Source organism: Jaculus jaculus, chromosome 12 (genome assembly GCF_020740685.1).
Source record: "Jaculus jaculus isolate mJacJac1 chromosome 12, mJacJac1.mat.Y.cur, whole genome shotgun sequence".
Lineage (NCBI taxonomy): Eukaryota > Metazoa > Chordata > Mammalia > Rodentia > Dipodidae > Jaculus > Jaculus jaculus.
Genome location: NC_059113.1, coordinates 13386790 through 13401148, shown reverse-complemented (window position 1 = coordinate 13401148; position 14359 = coordinate 13386790). Strand labels below are relative to the sequence as shown.

Here is a 14359-nt window from a genome sequence, read left to right as displayed (position 1 = left end):
AGGGCCCCCCTCTTTTTGGTGCTAGGTATTGAACCCAGGGTCTATTGCTTTACCTTTGCAACCCCACTCTAGGGCCACGGAGCAGACAGTATCAGGTAGGGCAAGCATAGGCTTGGGTCGCCCAGTGCTAGCCTCAAAGGCTACATCTGCCTTTTACTGGATGACCTCGGCCGCTTCCAACAGCCCTTCCTGGCCCCAGTTTCCCCTTACGGCAATGCAGCTTGCCGCTGTGCGCAGGTGGCGTTCACATAGAAGTCCAAAGATTGCACAGAGGTGTAGTGATGTAGCAGGGAAGGGAAATTCACCCACTTGACTCATTCACTCAACGATTCAAGCAACCGTTCATTAACAAGGATTTATTGAACGCGCACTCTGTGTAAGGCACTGTATCACGTGGGTTCTCAGGGACCCTCACGGGGTCCTCAGACAGGCTCTGCAAACATCTACAGGTTAATCTGCAGGACTTCCTGCTCCGGGGTTGAGCATTCACAAATCCCACCACAAAGACAAGTCGGCTGACCAAGGGCTCAACTCTGAGACACAGGAAGGACATGCTCTGCTGTAAGTGACTCCGTGCCCCGAGGACAAGTCAATCTCCTCACCTCTCTTCTCCAGTCCAAGGCACTGCAAGAGGCCATCCTACGTCTTGGGCCGCCGGCAGGCAGCCCCGGGGTGGTGGTGCGGGGGAGGTGTCTGCCGTGTTCAAGGTTCCGGGGTCCCATTAGAGAGGGTATGAGTTTGGTTTCAGCCTGGGGAGAAGTTTCAACCCTGCAGTGTTTTATGAGGGCACCAGAACGCAGAGAGTTAGGAAAAGGGATTAAAAGGAATCTGGCAGTGGACAGAGTAATCCTTGCATACGTAGAACCAGGCCAAGGACTGGATGGAGCACGCACGTCTTGTTCTGCAAGCAGCTGTTTAACCACCCAGGCTGAGGCCCAGGCCACACCCAGGCCCAAGGAATCAGGACCTGCCCTGTGCACCCCGGCCTGTCCCTCTGTCCTGACAGAACCAGGCACACCGCTCTTCAGGTCAGCCACCAATTCAACACACCCACCTGGCGTGGGAAAACCTAAAGTGACAGGTCAAGGGGACAAGAGGAACAGGAAGAATGTCAGAACAGCTCCACCTTGGCCTGCCCCAAGGCAATCTCGGACCTCATTTGACCCGCCTCCCGCAGGGGCCTCTAGACAGAGACGGCTGGGGCCCTGGCTTGATTGCGGTAGTGTGCTCAGGTGGAGCTGACTTCGGTCTTCCATAAGGAGATGGCCCTTGGACTTCTCAGACCTCTCCTGTGAAATGGTCATGCTGCTGACGTTAGGTGACACTTGGATAGTTGGGTGTAGCAGCCCAAGAAAGCTGGGTGTGGTGACTCATGGCCTGAGCAAGAGGATTCCTCCAGTTCCAGGCCAGCCTAGGCTACACAGTAAGATCTTATCTGACAAAAACAACAGGGGCTGGAGATGTAGTTCAGAGGAGATCTGGCACATTCAGGATGGTATGGCCATGGGCATAGGCATGTAGTTCAGTTGGTGGCATGCTTGCTTTGCATGCATCAGACCCTGGGTTCAAAATCAGCACCACATAAACCAGGCACAGTGGCACAACTCTAATCCGAGCGTGCTGGAGGTAGAGGCAGGAGTTCAAGGTCATCCTTGGCTACATAATGAGTTGGAAGCCAGCCTGGGCTGCACGAGACATGATCTCAAAGCAACGTAAAGAATGGAGCTTTTCTTTCTGGGTGGCATGTGGGCTGTGCGACTGCTGATGTCCCCCAGGAGCCACCAAAACCCAGAACTCTCAAACCTTCTCAGGCAAGAAGAATTGCTTTGGCTAGATTTGCCCTGCCACTCCCAGCTTTCCAAAACCGATTGCTCAAAACCTTGAGCCCAAAGAAGAAAATAAACACACGAGTTTGGGGTAGAAATGGAGCACACAGAGGGAAAACATTAGCCACAGGGCAGTGAGAAATGTCATCTAGTCCAGCAACCCCACAGTGACAGCTCCGGAATGAAAACCGCCTAAGAACAAGGCCACATTCAGTGCCCAGATCTGTTTTCTCCCATCAGGCTCTGCCCTGGCACTGGCGACAGTGGTTCTTGGCACTCTGGTCAGACAGCTGCCTGGTCCTAGGGGGCTGCCTCATTTGGACAACCCAGCAGAGCTGAGATACAGTAACGGAGGTTTGCGAGCCCCTCCTCTCGCACAAACCTGGCCCACCTGCCTCTCAGCACAGCCTGGTTGCAGAAAGAATTCCCACAGTTCGAAGCGGAGGACTCTCCCACTCCGAAGGAAAAGTACTCAGACGCAGATGGTCCCTGTTTTCCAGATTCATGTTACATTCTTTTCCAGAGGGGTCCTGGGTGCTGGGGAGAGCTGGCAGGTGGGAGGGCAGCAAGTGTGTCCCCTGAAAATCTATCTGTGGAGAGGCCAGTGCAGCTACAGCATAGCCTGGATGAAGGGCATGCAGAGCCCCAGCGCAGGGCTCAGCAGACTCTGAGAAGAGGAGGCCTTGAGACAAGTCCCCTCAAGCTGACAAGGTGCTGCATCTGTCCCCCACCTCACTTCCAGGTCCAGCTGGAGGCCAGAAGGCAAAAGGGGTGTCAGACTGGCTGGCAGGGGAGAGGAGAGGAGGCCTTTGGTCTCCATCAGGGAGAGGGGCTGGTCCTTGTTAAAGGAACCCCGAGGGGGTGAAGCTGGGAGCTGGTCCCTGTTAGGGGAAACATTGTGGAGGGGGGAACCCTTTGGGGGTCTGGTTTCAATAAGGCCTGGAGACAGTCTCCACTTCAAAGCACACTTCTGTATTTGGGGAGTGGTAAAGGGGCTGTCAGAGGAATGTCTGTGACTTGTGGGTGGGAATCAGTCCTGGGGACTTCAGGGGGCTCCAAGGAAGGCTGCTGGGGTCTCTTGCAGATGCTGGGAGCGCAGGTCTGGTGGGGGGAGGAGGATGTGGAAGGGCCTCACTCCCAGAAGAGCTACTGCTCCCCACCCATCCTTGCCGGCTCCAAGTTGCTATGTAGACCATTCACACTGGGGCTACATAATTTCCAGGGAATGTCCCGAATTTCTGGGTCCTCCGTGAGACACCTAAAAAAAAAACCAGAAAGCACCCCCCCCCACACACACACTTTAAGAAACAGGTTGTGCAAGTGAGTGCCCGCCCCCTGCTGGCAACGGCCAAAACTGCAAGTGGAGTTGAGGGTGGGAGCTTGATTTCTTTGCCTCGTTCCTGCCCCCTAGTGGCATAAGCTTAGATAGGTAAAGTTGAAATAAAATCCGTAATCAAAGAACCAGAGAAATCACTCAATCAATGTGGACAACTTTGCACACAGCATTGAATGACTCCACCCTCTTTTAGAAAGCCAGGAAGTAAGGAGATGAATCACAGGACTTCTATGGGGGCGAGGCTCATTTTATAAATGGCCCGCAAAGGCCCAAGAAAACGCCCCAAACTTCTTATCTGCTTAGGAGTTAGGGTGGCAATCCAGGCCTCTGGTCTGTTATGACCTAAAGGAAGCCTGTGTCCTGGGATGAAGGAAGGGGATGCGCTTGAGACGCACTAGTGTGAAGAGGGGCTGAGCTTTTCATTTTCTTTCATTTTAATTTATGGGTAAGCAGCCACATGTGGCTACCAGGCCAGCCGGCAAATTCCTCCAAGCACTATGGACTATGCCACAAAAGTGGTGCCTTCTTTTCTTGTCTATAGACGTCCAAAGACCCTCGTCAGTACTACTCCAAAGTGTGAGAATAAAATGGGAATGGGCCCCCAGCCCAGCCCTCCCCTCAGCAACAAGACTGTTACTGAGTTAGTGCTTCGTAACAGAGTGGCATTGATGTGCTGGAGTCAACCAAGACATTGATGTGCAAGATCAACCAAGGCAAACTATCTGGTGATGGGCTGGTCCCTATGACTACCCTTGCCCAGGCGGCCCTGTCACCCTTTGGGCCCCACAGCCTGCTTGTTGGGAGGTAGAGCTTCTGGCTGTCCAGGTTTCACTCTGTCCATCCTTTGAAGCAGAGGCTAGACAGGGCTCGTCTATCCTAGGGAGCCTGGTGGGTGGATCACCTGGCGCCAAAAAGTCCTTTGCATGAAGTGCTCTGGGTTAGCACTGAGGGCTGGGATCTTTCTCTACTTCCCAGGTTGGCAGAACAGGCTGGGGCTAGAGGGGAGCACTGGGGTGTCAGACCTGGTCCCTTCCGATGGCACGCCCAACCCAGGAAGCAGTGGTGTGCAAAGGGAAGGCTCAGGGACTTAGGGTCAGGAATCCTGTCCCGAGTCTATGACCTTATCAAGTGACCCTGGACTGGGGCAGTCTCCCCTGGGCCTTGCCCTTCTTCAGAGTGGGAAGGAAGGTGGCTTATAGTTTAGAAGCTCGGTGGGGGTGACAAGGCCATGAATATTCATGAGCCAGGGTTGTCATGAAACAGCAGTCCTGCTCACATTACCCTCTCCCAGGGTCCCCGCAAGCCGCCCCCTCCCCTCGGGAAGCCACATACCCACAAACCAGCCGTCATCACACTGCTGCATGACATCCACGCGGTCCCCCTCACGAAGCTCCAGTTCATCCTCATTCTGGGGCCTGTACTGGTACATGGCCCGGTACCTGCGGGAAGCATTGACCTTGTCCCGTACCTGCCTGCAGTGCTACCAGGAGCGGCCATTTCCGGTGCACCCTCCCCGTCAGTCACCGAAGCTCTGCAGGGCGGTCTTAGGATTTCCCCAACGTCAAGGGGATCTGGGGTTCTGTGCTCAGCACTTCCGGCCAGTGACACCGAACCCCCCAGCCAAGCAGTCTCAGATGGTACTCACGGAGTCCAGTGTATCTGTGTGGTGTTGGGGGAGGAGGTCCCCAGGTCCAGGGGACGGCTGGAGCCTCGAGGGTGGGACAGGGCTGGCCCAGGGGTGCTAAGACTCTGAGAGTTCGTGGGAGGAAAGCAGAGCCACAGGGGAGATGAGTGAGAGAGGGACGCTGAGCACCTTACACCTCCTCTTAGCTCACAGCCCCACCCGGGAGAAAGCTGGATGTTAACGATTCCGTTCCACAGGTCCTAGAAGTCAGGCCCATCCATGGTGGAGGGACCACATCTCTGAGCTCTATTAAGGAAAATATGGAGCCCAGGAGGAGTCACTTGCTGCTGGTACCTGCTTACGGAGCTGTACTGGGTGATGAACCGAGGGCCACGTGCGTGCTGAGGGCTGCCTCAGTGTTTGCCACCCGACTTTGCTCAAGCCTACCCAACTGTATTCCATGGTGAGAGCTGTGACCTCCCTGTACACGGGAAAGCCCGACCCGGAGAGCGACCAGGGGCCACACTAGTGAATGCCAGGGCCTTGGTGGCCAGTCCTGCTGACCAGAGGCAGACGCTGACAAACGGTCATAGAATGACATCTTGGGGGCTCAGGAGGCCTGGGCTGGCGCTGAGGCCCCCACGGATAAGGGCCTACCCTTGCTTCCCTTGCCAGAACTACCCAGAAGGGTTTGGAGCCATGATCAGGGTGGCGCTGCCATGTTAGATTTTTGCTCCTGGGGCTCTTCTGTCCCTGAATGGGAAGGACCGCCAGCCTGGGCCAGTCACAGGGATAGGCGGGCAGCGTGGACAGGAGGCCATCTCACCTGGGCCTGGGGTCTCGACTCCTGGGTGGGGAAGGTGAAACCACTGCGGCGGGGGGAGGTCCGGCCCCCCCAGTCAGTTGGATCGGCCGGGCTGCAGGGCGCTGAGGAAGAGCTGGGGTGACTGGCCGTGTGAGCAGCCGCCGGCAGGCGAGGAGACGAGGGAAGCTGCTGGGGCGCGTCGTCACAGATCCGGACCCGGGGCTCGCGGCTCACCTGGACATAGCTGGCAGGGAAGATGCCTTGGCGCCCTGTGCCCGTGATGCGCCCCTCGTACCAGTTCTCATTCACCTTGCGGATCAGGCAGATCCGCTCCCCCTGGTGGGGCAGGGAGGAGTGAGCGTCAGCTGGGCCCTCCTGGGGGACACTGTGCCTGGAGGTACCTAAGCTGGCTTGTCTCCTCCACCTAAGCCCTTGCATATATGAGGAATCAGGCTCAGTGGGGTTCAGCAGGTTAATCTAGGTCACACAGCTAGATTAAAAAAAAAAAAACACCTCCACTGTCTAGGGCTGATTAAAGGCATGTGTTTGCTTGCAAAGCCTGATGGCCCACTTTCAATTCCCCAGTACACATGTAAAGCCAGATGCACAAAGTGGTGCATGCATCTTTGTTTGTAGTGGCAAGAGGCTCTGACATGCCCGTTCTCTCCCTCCTCCTTCTCTCTCTCTCTCTCTGTCAAATACTTAAATTAAAAACTATGAGTCTAGAGCCAGGCAGGATAACTCACCCCTGTCATCCCACCACTTGGGAGGCTGAGGCAGGAGGATTGCTGTGAAATCCCCAGAGCACCCCCCCCCACAACCTAAATCAAGGGAGAGAGACCCTATTCCATGAAATCAAGGAAAATCTAAGATTCTGGGTACAGGAGGATAAAGCTGGCCTTTTCTTACTGTTTTTCCCCCTACACATTTACCCATGTCTTTTCCTGCCCCGGCCCCACCAGGTCCCACTTGGCCCCACCTTTCGGAAGGAGAGCTCCACCTCCAGGTCCCCCTTGAAGGTGTACTGGGCCACAGCTTCTCCATACTCCACCACCTGGTAGGTGGGAGGCTTGATGGGCTTCGGGATCTCGTCTGCAGGCAGCACCTGAGGAAAGACGGTCATGACACAGGCTGGCATCAAAGAAAAGCTGCCCTGGCCACAGAGAAGGTTGACTCTAGACGCTGAAGGCAGACACAAGCCCTGGGGGTGGCACTCAGGACACAGAGGTAAAAGGATCACTGTGAGTTCGAGGCCAGTCTGAGACTTCATAGTGAATTCCAGGTCAGCTATGGCTAGAGCACAGCCCAGTGTGGCGAGGGGTGAGGGGGGTCCAGAAGGCTGGCTGAAGAAGAAGTTGCAGTGAGGGGAGTCCACCACGTGGTACTGATGGAGCCGCCGTGAGAAAGGCAAAGGCAGAAGCCAGTCCAACCGGACTAAGGAGTTAAGTTGGGCAGCAAAATGAAGTGTTCCGAGACACAGGGAGCTCCTGGTAACTTGTTCTAAAATAGGATTTATCTGACCTTTTGCCACTGGTGAGGACCAAGTGTCCCTTGGTTCAAGTGTCTCGGTTCCTTCTCCCCTTTTACTGTACCAGGGCTCCCCATACTTTTTTTTTTTTTTTTTTTTTAATTTTCAAGGTAAGGTCTCACTCTAGCCCTGGCTGACCTGGAATTCACTATGTAGTCTCAGGGTAGCCTTGAACTCACGGTGATCCTCCTACCTCTGCCTCCTGAGTGTTGGGATTAAAGGCATGCGCCACCATGCCTGGCAATCTTTCTCTCCTTTTTTTTTTTGTAAAAAATATTTTATTTACTTATTTGAGAGAGAATGAGAAAGAAGCTGAGAGAGAGAGAAGCAAAATGAGCACACACCAGAGTGCGCTAGCTGCTGCAAATAAACACAAGATGCATATACCACCTAGTGCAGCTGGCTTTACATGGGTACTGGGGAATTGAATCAGTGTCCTTTGGCTCTGTGGGCCAGCATCTTAACTGCTAAGCCATCTCTCCAGCCTAACCAAAATATTTTTTATTTTAAAGAAAGGAAGTGGGCTGGAGAGATGGCTTAGCAGTTAAGGCACTTGCCTGCAAAACGTAAGGACTCATGTTTGACTTTCCAGGTCCCAAGTAAGCCAGGCACAACGTGATGCACGTGTGTAAGGTTGCACATGCACACAAGGGGGCACACATGTCTGGAGTTTGAATGCAGTAGCTGAGGCACTAGTGTGCCAATTCTATTTCTCATTGGAAAAAAAAAATTTTCCAGGTGTGGTGGCACATGCCTTTAAGCCCAGCACTCAGGACACAGAGGTAGAAGGATCACTGTGAGTTCGAGGCCAGCCTGAGACTCCATAGTGAATTCCAGGTCAGCTATGGCTAGGGAACCTGGACCAGCAGGCTCTACAAGCAAACTTCTTTAACCTCTCAGCCATCTCTCCAGCCTTATAATTAACGTCTATTAAATTAAGACCAAAATTAAACAACTAACTCATGGATCAAAGAGGAAATCACAAAGGAAATAATAAAACAGTTCATGAGCTGGAGAGATTGCTTAGTGGTTAAGGCACTTGCCTGTGAAGCCTAAGGACCCAGGGTCATTTCCCCAGAACCCACATAGGCCAGATGCACAAGGTGGCACATGTATCTGGAGTTGGTTTGCACTGACTAGAGGCCATGGCGTGCCCAGTCTCTAGATCTACCTCTCTCTCTCACAAATAAGTAAATAAAATATTTTAAAAACACAGTTCAAGTTAAAAAAAAAACTTGTGAGATATGACTAAAGCAATGAATGTTCAGAGAGAAATTCATAGCATCAAATGCTTTTACAAATCAATAACCTAAACTAGGTGGAGGTAGGAGGATTGCTAAGAGTTTGAAGATGGCCTGGGATACTAGTGAGTTTCAGGCTAGCCTAACTGATGCTATATGAGACTGTCTAAAAAATAAAACAAACAGGAGCTGAAGAGATGGCTTAGCGGTTAAGCCCTTGCCTGTGAAGCCTAAGGACCCTGGTTCAAGGCTTGATTTCCCAGGACCCACGTTAGCCAGATGCACAAGGGGGCGCATGCATCTGGAGTTCGTTTGTAGTGGCTGGAGGCCCTGGCATGCCCATTCTCTGTCTGTTGCTCTCAAATAAATAAAAATAAACAAAAAATTTAAAAAAAAACCAAATAACAACAAAGATACCCTAAACTTTTACTCTAACAATCTCGAAACGTCAATTTAAAAGAAGGAAAAAACAGAATGAGATTGAAAACAGAAACAAAAATTGGCAAAATGAGGAATGAGAAGACAATTACACTAGATTTTACAGACATTAAAAAGATAAAAGGAGCCGGGCGTGGTGGCATATGCTTTTAATCCCAGCATTTGGGAGGCAGAGGTAGGAGGATCGCTGTCAAGGCCACCCTGAGTCCAGGTTAGCCTGGGCTAGAGCAAAACCCTACCTTGAAAAACCTAAATAAATAAATAAATAAACAAATGGAATATTATGAGCAATGTTGTGCCAGTATCTTTGATAGTTTAGTAAGTTACAAACACCAGAACAAATCTATAGATTTCTATCAAGTCCAGACCTACATTCAGAATCTGATTTTATTAACTATGGAAACTGCATCGATGCGATGGGGCAATTATCACTCTCCAGACAGGGATACGTGATATGTTGAGACGTGGTTTGTGAACTGTTACACACTTCCAACTCTTCCTGGCTGTCGCTGTGGTTATCCCAAAGACAGCTTTAGAAAGACAGACTCCGAGACTGGGGTGTTGGCTGAGCCCTTAAAGACACATCCTTGCAAAGCCTGGCTGCCCGGGTTTGAGTCTCCAGTACCCACATAAAACCCGCTGGACAAATAAGTGGCACGTAGATCTGGAGTTCATTTGCAGCAGCAAGAGGCCCTGGCACACGCCCCCCCCCCATACACTCTCAAGTAAACAAATTGAAGTATTTTAAAAACAAAAGCTAGAGTGGTCAGCGGTTAAGTGTTGGTCACTGATGGGGCAGTGGCTTCACGTTAAGCGCTGAGCCAACTTGGTTTCTCCCTGGGGTTGGGCTCCAAGGTTTGCTCCGGTCCCTCCAGCTCACCTCTACGTAGTTAGCAGGGAAAATGCCCAGCCGACCATGATGCTCTCCCTCCAGCCAGTTCTTATCCACCTCCTTGTGGATGTAGACAATGTCACCCTTTTGCAGAGTCAGCTCCCTACAGGTCAGAGCAAGGATGTCACCGGCGAACCCGAGTCCTCCTGAGTCTCTTCCCTTCAGACTGCGCCCTGTGCATCCTTGGGTCCCTCCACCCCTCTGGGGATGCCCACCCGAGCCCTGAGCTTCTCCCACCGTCACAGGGCAGAGACTGTGGGCCGGGGAGGGGGGAAGGGCGGCAGGGAGGACACTTACTTGGGGGATTGGGCCTGGAAGTCAAACTTGAGCCGGGCAGCTTTCTTCTGGGCGGGCGTGGGAGAGGAGGACAAATGGGCTACGTTAGGCCCACGGAGGCTCCTCCCAGGCACTCCGTGAGCTGTGACCCGGATGGCTCCTCCTTACCTTTTTCTCCTCCTTCCTGGCAGGGCTGCTGCCCCTTTGGGAGGCACTGAGCTCTGCGGAGACAAGACACCACCTCAGCTTGGCAAGGGCACGTCTGGGGCGGGGAGGGGGCATTGGGTGGGGGAAGGGCTATCTGCCCCCCCCCCCCCACACACACCCAGGTCAAGCAAGGGACTCTGTGACCTTCCTGCCCCGCCCCCACTTTCCCGGGGCACTACACAGCCAGATGGAGGACATCCAGGAGTGCGGGTGGGGTGGGGTGCGGACAGCGTACGATTTGTGCTTACCTCGGGCTGGGGAAGGGTACACAAAGTCTCTCCGTCCCAGGAAGGGGCTTCCTCCTCCATCCGCCATTCTGTGGGGACTCAGAGGCCGGGAGGAGCCCAGGTAAGGTGCATGCGGGGAGCTGGACCTCCAGGCCGAGGCTAAGCTGCTGGGACAGACACAGTGAGCCACCTGTCTGCGGCCTGATGCCGCGGGCTCCGTCCCCCTACGTCCCGCGAGCCTCCCAATCTTCCCACCTCGCCCCCCACCCCCATTCCGGGCCCCTTGCCTCCCAAGGCGTCTCCCAGGTCCGGGCTCTCAACAGGATGCCCTACTTCCCGTAAGGCCAAGGCCAGGAAGGGTGAGGCCTTGAGTGGGTGGGTGGGTGGGTGGGGGAGGCGGGAGGGCCCCCTGAGTGCGCGTGGGAAGTGTCGGGGTTCGGGGTCCCACTCAGGCTCGGGGCAGGTGGCCCTCGGGGCGTGAGCTGGGCAGCGCCTGCGGAGCGCGGCGGCTGGGGTCCACCCGGGTCACTTGTCCTCTCCCGGGCCCCTCCCCCGGGGCTGGCCCGCGTCCCCTCCCCACGTCCCGCCCAGGGCCAGGGCCGAGCCCTCGCCCCCACTGCCCGGCCCGCGCCACGTCCCCTCCGGCTCCCCCGCGGCGCCCGCGCCCCGGGCCGCTCACCGGCTCTGGGGCTGCTGCTCCGGATCCGGCTGCTGCGGGGTCCGTCGGGGCGCCTGCGAGCTCTGTGCGGGGAGACGGGCGCGATCTGAGCCCCGGAGCCCGGAGCACAGGGCAGCCGCGGCCGCCGCCTCCTCCGGAAAAGTTGTCGGCTCGGCTCGGGCGGGAGGGAAGGGCGGGACGCGGGGTCCTAGAGGCGGGCGGGCGGGCGGAAGAGGAGGCCGGGCCCGGGAAAGCCAGGGCCCGCTCGCTCGGGTCTCGGGGGGTCCCCGGGGCTGCGGATCGAGGCGGGGCGAAGAGGGGTGGACCCCCTCCCCGGGCTGACGTGGACTTGGCGGGGAAGGATTCCTAGGGGCTCACTTGGAAAGTCCGCGCCCTGTGTTTTGTAGCGCGGACAGGGCTAAAGTCCACCCCAAGGTGGCCGCAGGCTGAGTGCGGCTGAGGCTGGAGGTCAGCCCGCTGCCCATCTCTACCCCCCTCAGCTGCTGCGGCCAACGGGGCCCCTCGCGAGGCCCGTACCTTGGGAGATGGCAGCCGGGTCTCAATGGCCCGCAGATCCTTGTCCAGCTCAGCGCTCAACTGGGCCAATTCTCTCTCCAGCAGGACCTGGGGGTGGGAGAGACTTGGCAGGGGTGGCGGGGAGCAGTGCACTGTGTCGGGGGCTGTTAGGATGTGAAAAGCGGGCCATACTGTGCTTGGGTCAGGGCAGAACCGGGGAGGGGACAAGAATGGGAGCTTAGTGCCACCTGTCCCCTACAAAACACCCCAAGGTGTTCATAGCACCTCAGTCCTTCCTTGTGTTGCCTTCTCTCCTTCCCGCCCTCCCCCCTTTCTTTTTCTTTCTTTTTTTTTTTTTTTTTTTTTTTTTTTCCAGAGATAGGGTCTCACTCTAGCCCAGACTGACCTCTAGCCTCAGGGTGGCCTGCAACTCATGGCAATTCTCCTACCTCTGCTTCCTGAATGCTGGGATTAAAGGCCTGCGACACCACACCTGGCTGGCTTGCTTTCTTCCTTTCTTTCCTTCCTTCCTTCCTTCCTTCCTTCCTTCCTTCCTTCTTTCTTTCCTTCTTTCTCTCTTTCTCTCTTTCTTTTTTTCTTTCATCTGGTGGCTTCTCTGTCCAAGAGCCTTGAGGGGCTCTTAACTTCCTTTCCATGCCTGGCTTCACAGTACCCATCCAGGCTTCCTTCATGCTGCCCAAATCCCAGTTATCTGAGTAACGTGCACATGCACACACACACACACACACACACACACACACACACACGCCCACATGCATGTGCACATGTACACACAACCCTCACCATTTCCCTCTGGCCACCAGCCTTTGTTCACACTTTTCCCTAGAGCTACCCTCTCTCTGTGTCGAGCCACACTCAATTCCATGGTCAGGAATATTCCCGACCATCCCACCGCACACTGGCCTTTCCCTTCTGCTCTGGTCACTACCTTCAGCATGTGTTTACTGAGCACCTACTGTGTGCGGGTGCTGTTCTTGGTAGTGGAGGTAGAGGTGACATGTGCCAGACTAGGGAGGGTCAGAGTCTTTGCTCTGTGACTTTTGCTGAGGCACATAGCCCAGAGTCACCCCTGCCCCTCTGTCCTCTTCCCCCACCCCACCTGTGCACTCACCTCAATGGGCTGCGTGGGTTTCTCTACGGGGTCGTCCACCAGTGGCTTCTTGGGCTGAAGGATGGGAAGGGCATGTCAAAGGCGGTGGACTCAGTTTCCACATGTTCTCATGGGGGGTTGCGTCATCCACTCCCAGAGGACTCAGCCAGCACCCACCTTCTGACCAGTCTCTAGTTCTTGCAGAAACTGGTTCCAGGACTCTTCTGTCCAGACATCCTCCACTTTCTCTCGACGCCTGTGCACCTGCAAGGAGGTGGGTGGCCATCAGCTTGAGTGGAGTGGCGCTGGGGTTGTATCCACGACTCTGCCCTCCTGTGTCCCCTGGGCAGGGTCTGCACTAGCTCATCAGAGGATCCATGACTCTGCCCTCCTGTGTGTCCACTGGGCAGGGTCTGCACTAGCTCATCAGAGGATCCATGACTCTGCCCTCCTGTGTCCCCTGGGCAGGGTCTGCACTAGCTCATCAGAGGATCCATGACTCTGCCCTCCTGTGTCCACTGGGCAGGGTCTGCACTAGCTCATCAGAGGATCCATGACTCTGCCCTCCTGTGTCCCCTGGGCAGGGTCTGCACTAGCTCATCAGAGGATCCACGACTCTGCCCTCCTCTGTGTCCACTGGGCAGGGTCTGCACTAGCTCATCAGAGGATCCATGACTCTGCCCTCCTGTGTCCACTGGGCAGGGTCTGCATTAGCTCATCAGAGGATCCATAACTCTGCCCTCCTGTGTCCACTGGGCAGGGTCTGCACTAGCTCATCAGAGGATCCATGACTCTGCCCTCCTGTGTCCACTGGGCAGGGTCTGCACTAGCTCATCAGAGGATCCATGACTCTGCCCTCCTGTGTCCCCTGGGCAGGGTCTGCACTAGCTCATCAGAGGATCCACGACTCTGCCCTCCTCTGTGTCCCCTGGGCAGGGTCTGCACTAGCTCATCAGAGGATCCATGACTCTGCCCTCCTGTGTCCACTGGGCAGGGTCTGCACTAGCTCATCAGAGGATCCATGACTCTGCTCTCCCCTGTGTCCACTGGGCAGGGTCTGCACTAGCTCATCAGAGGATCCATGACTCTGCTCTCCCCTGTGTCCCCTGGGCAGGGTCTGCACTAGCTCATCAGAGGATCCATGACTCTGCCCTCCTCTGTGTCCACTGGGCAGGGTCTGCACTAGCTCATCAGTGGATCCATAATTCTGTTCTCCTCTGTGTCCACTGGGCAGGGTCTGTACTAGCTCATCAGTGGACTGCGACCAGAGAGCTCTGACATGGGGATAGTACGGAGAATATCATGATTGGAATACCTGAGTTGGGGGCTGGACCCCCAAAGAGGATGGTCCAGGATGGTAGTTCAAGGTGTTTCTAGGTTTCTCTTCAGAGTGATACCAAGATCTTTTGAAGAAAGGGAAGGATATCACATTAGCTTCCTTCTCATGCAACTGAGGCATAGTTGGGAACACAGCCAATGGAGATGTGCCCCCTCCTCCACCCTCGTCCCTGTTCCCACCAAGGGGCCCAAGCTGCCTCTGCCTGCCCTGCCCTTTGTTGTGGAATCAGTGTTCTGCAGTGGACAGTGTGTGAGCTCCACGTTCAGATCCAGCTCCCCCACCTGGTAGCTGTGTGACCTTTTGGCAAATTGTTTACAGCCTTGGGCTCAACACCT

The 14359-nt window shown here is 55.2% G+C and overlaps 1 protein-coding gene across 7 annotated transcripts in view; it reads right to left on the bottom strand.

Moving 5' to 3' along the window:
* Positions 1–2312: 2312 nt before the first annotated feature.
* Sorbs3 (sorbin and SH3 domain containing 3) overlaps positions 2313–14359 on the bottom strand; it is a 28389-nt gene continuing 16342 nt past the window's right edge. For 5 of the 7 annotated variants that reach the window (XM_045130843.1, XM_045130846.1, XM_045130847.1 and 2 more), the window contains 14 exons: positions 14001–14088; positions 12863–12949; positions 12707–12760; positions 11596–11682; positions 11080–11141; positions 10422–10564; positions 10135–10187; positions 9988–10034; positions 9679–9793; positions 6571–6696; positions 5613–5927; positions 4808–4911; positions 4495–4601; positions 2313–3084 (listed from right to left, as the gene is read on the bottom strand). In XM_045130843.1, coding sequence (XP_044986778.1) covers positions 3023–3084; positions 4495–4601; positions 4808–4911; positions 5613–5927; positions 6571–6696; positions 9679–9793; positions 9988–10034; positions 10135–10187; positions 10422–10564; positions 11080–11141; positions 11596–11682; positions 12707–12760; positions 12863–12949; positions 14001–14088 — 1450 coding nt within the window. In that variant the 3' untranslated portion in view covers positions 2313–3022. Of the gene's footprint in view, positions 3085–4494; positions 4602–4807; positions 4912–5612; positions 5928–6570; positions 6697–9678; positions 9794–9987; positions 10035–10134; positions 10188–10421; positions 10565–10687; positions 10798–11079; positions 11142–11595; positions 11683–12706; positions 12761–12862; positions 12950–14000; positions 14089–14359 lie in introns of those variants that run through there. The other 2 variants (XM_045130845.1, XM_045130850.1) reach the window with 2 other exon arrangements.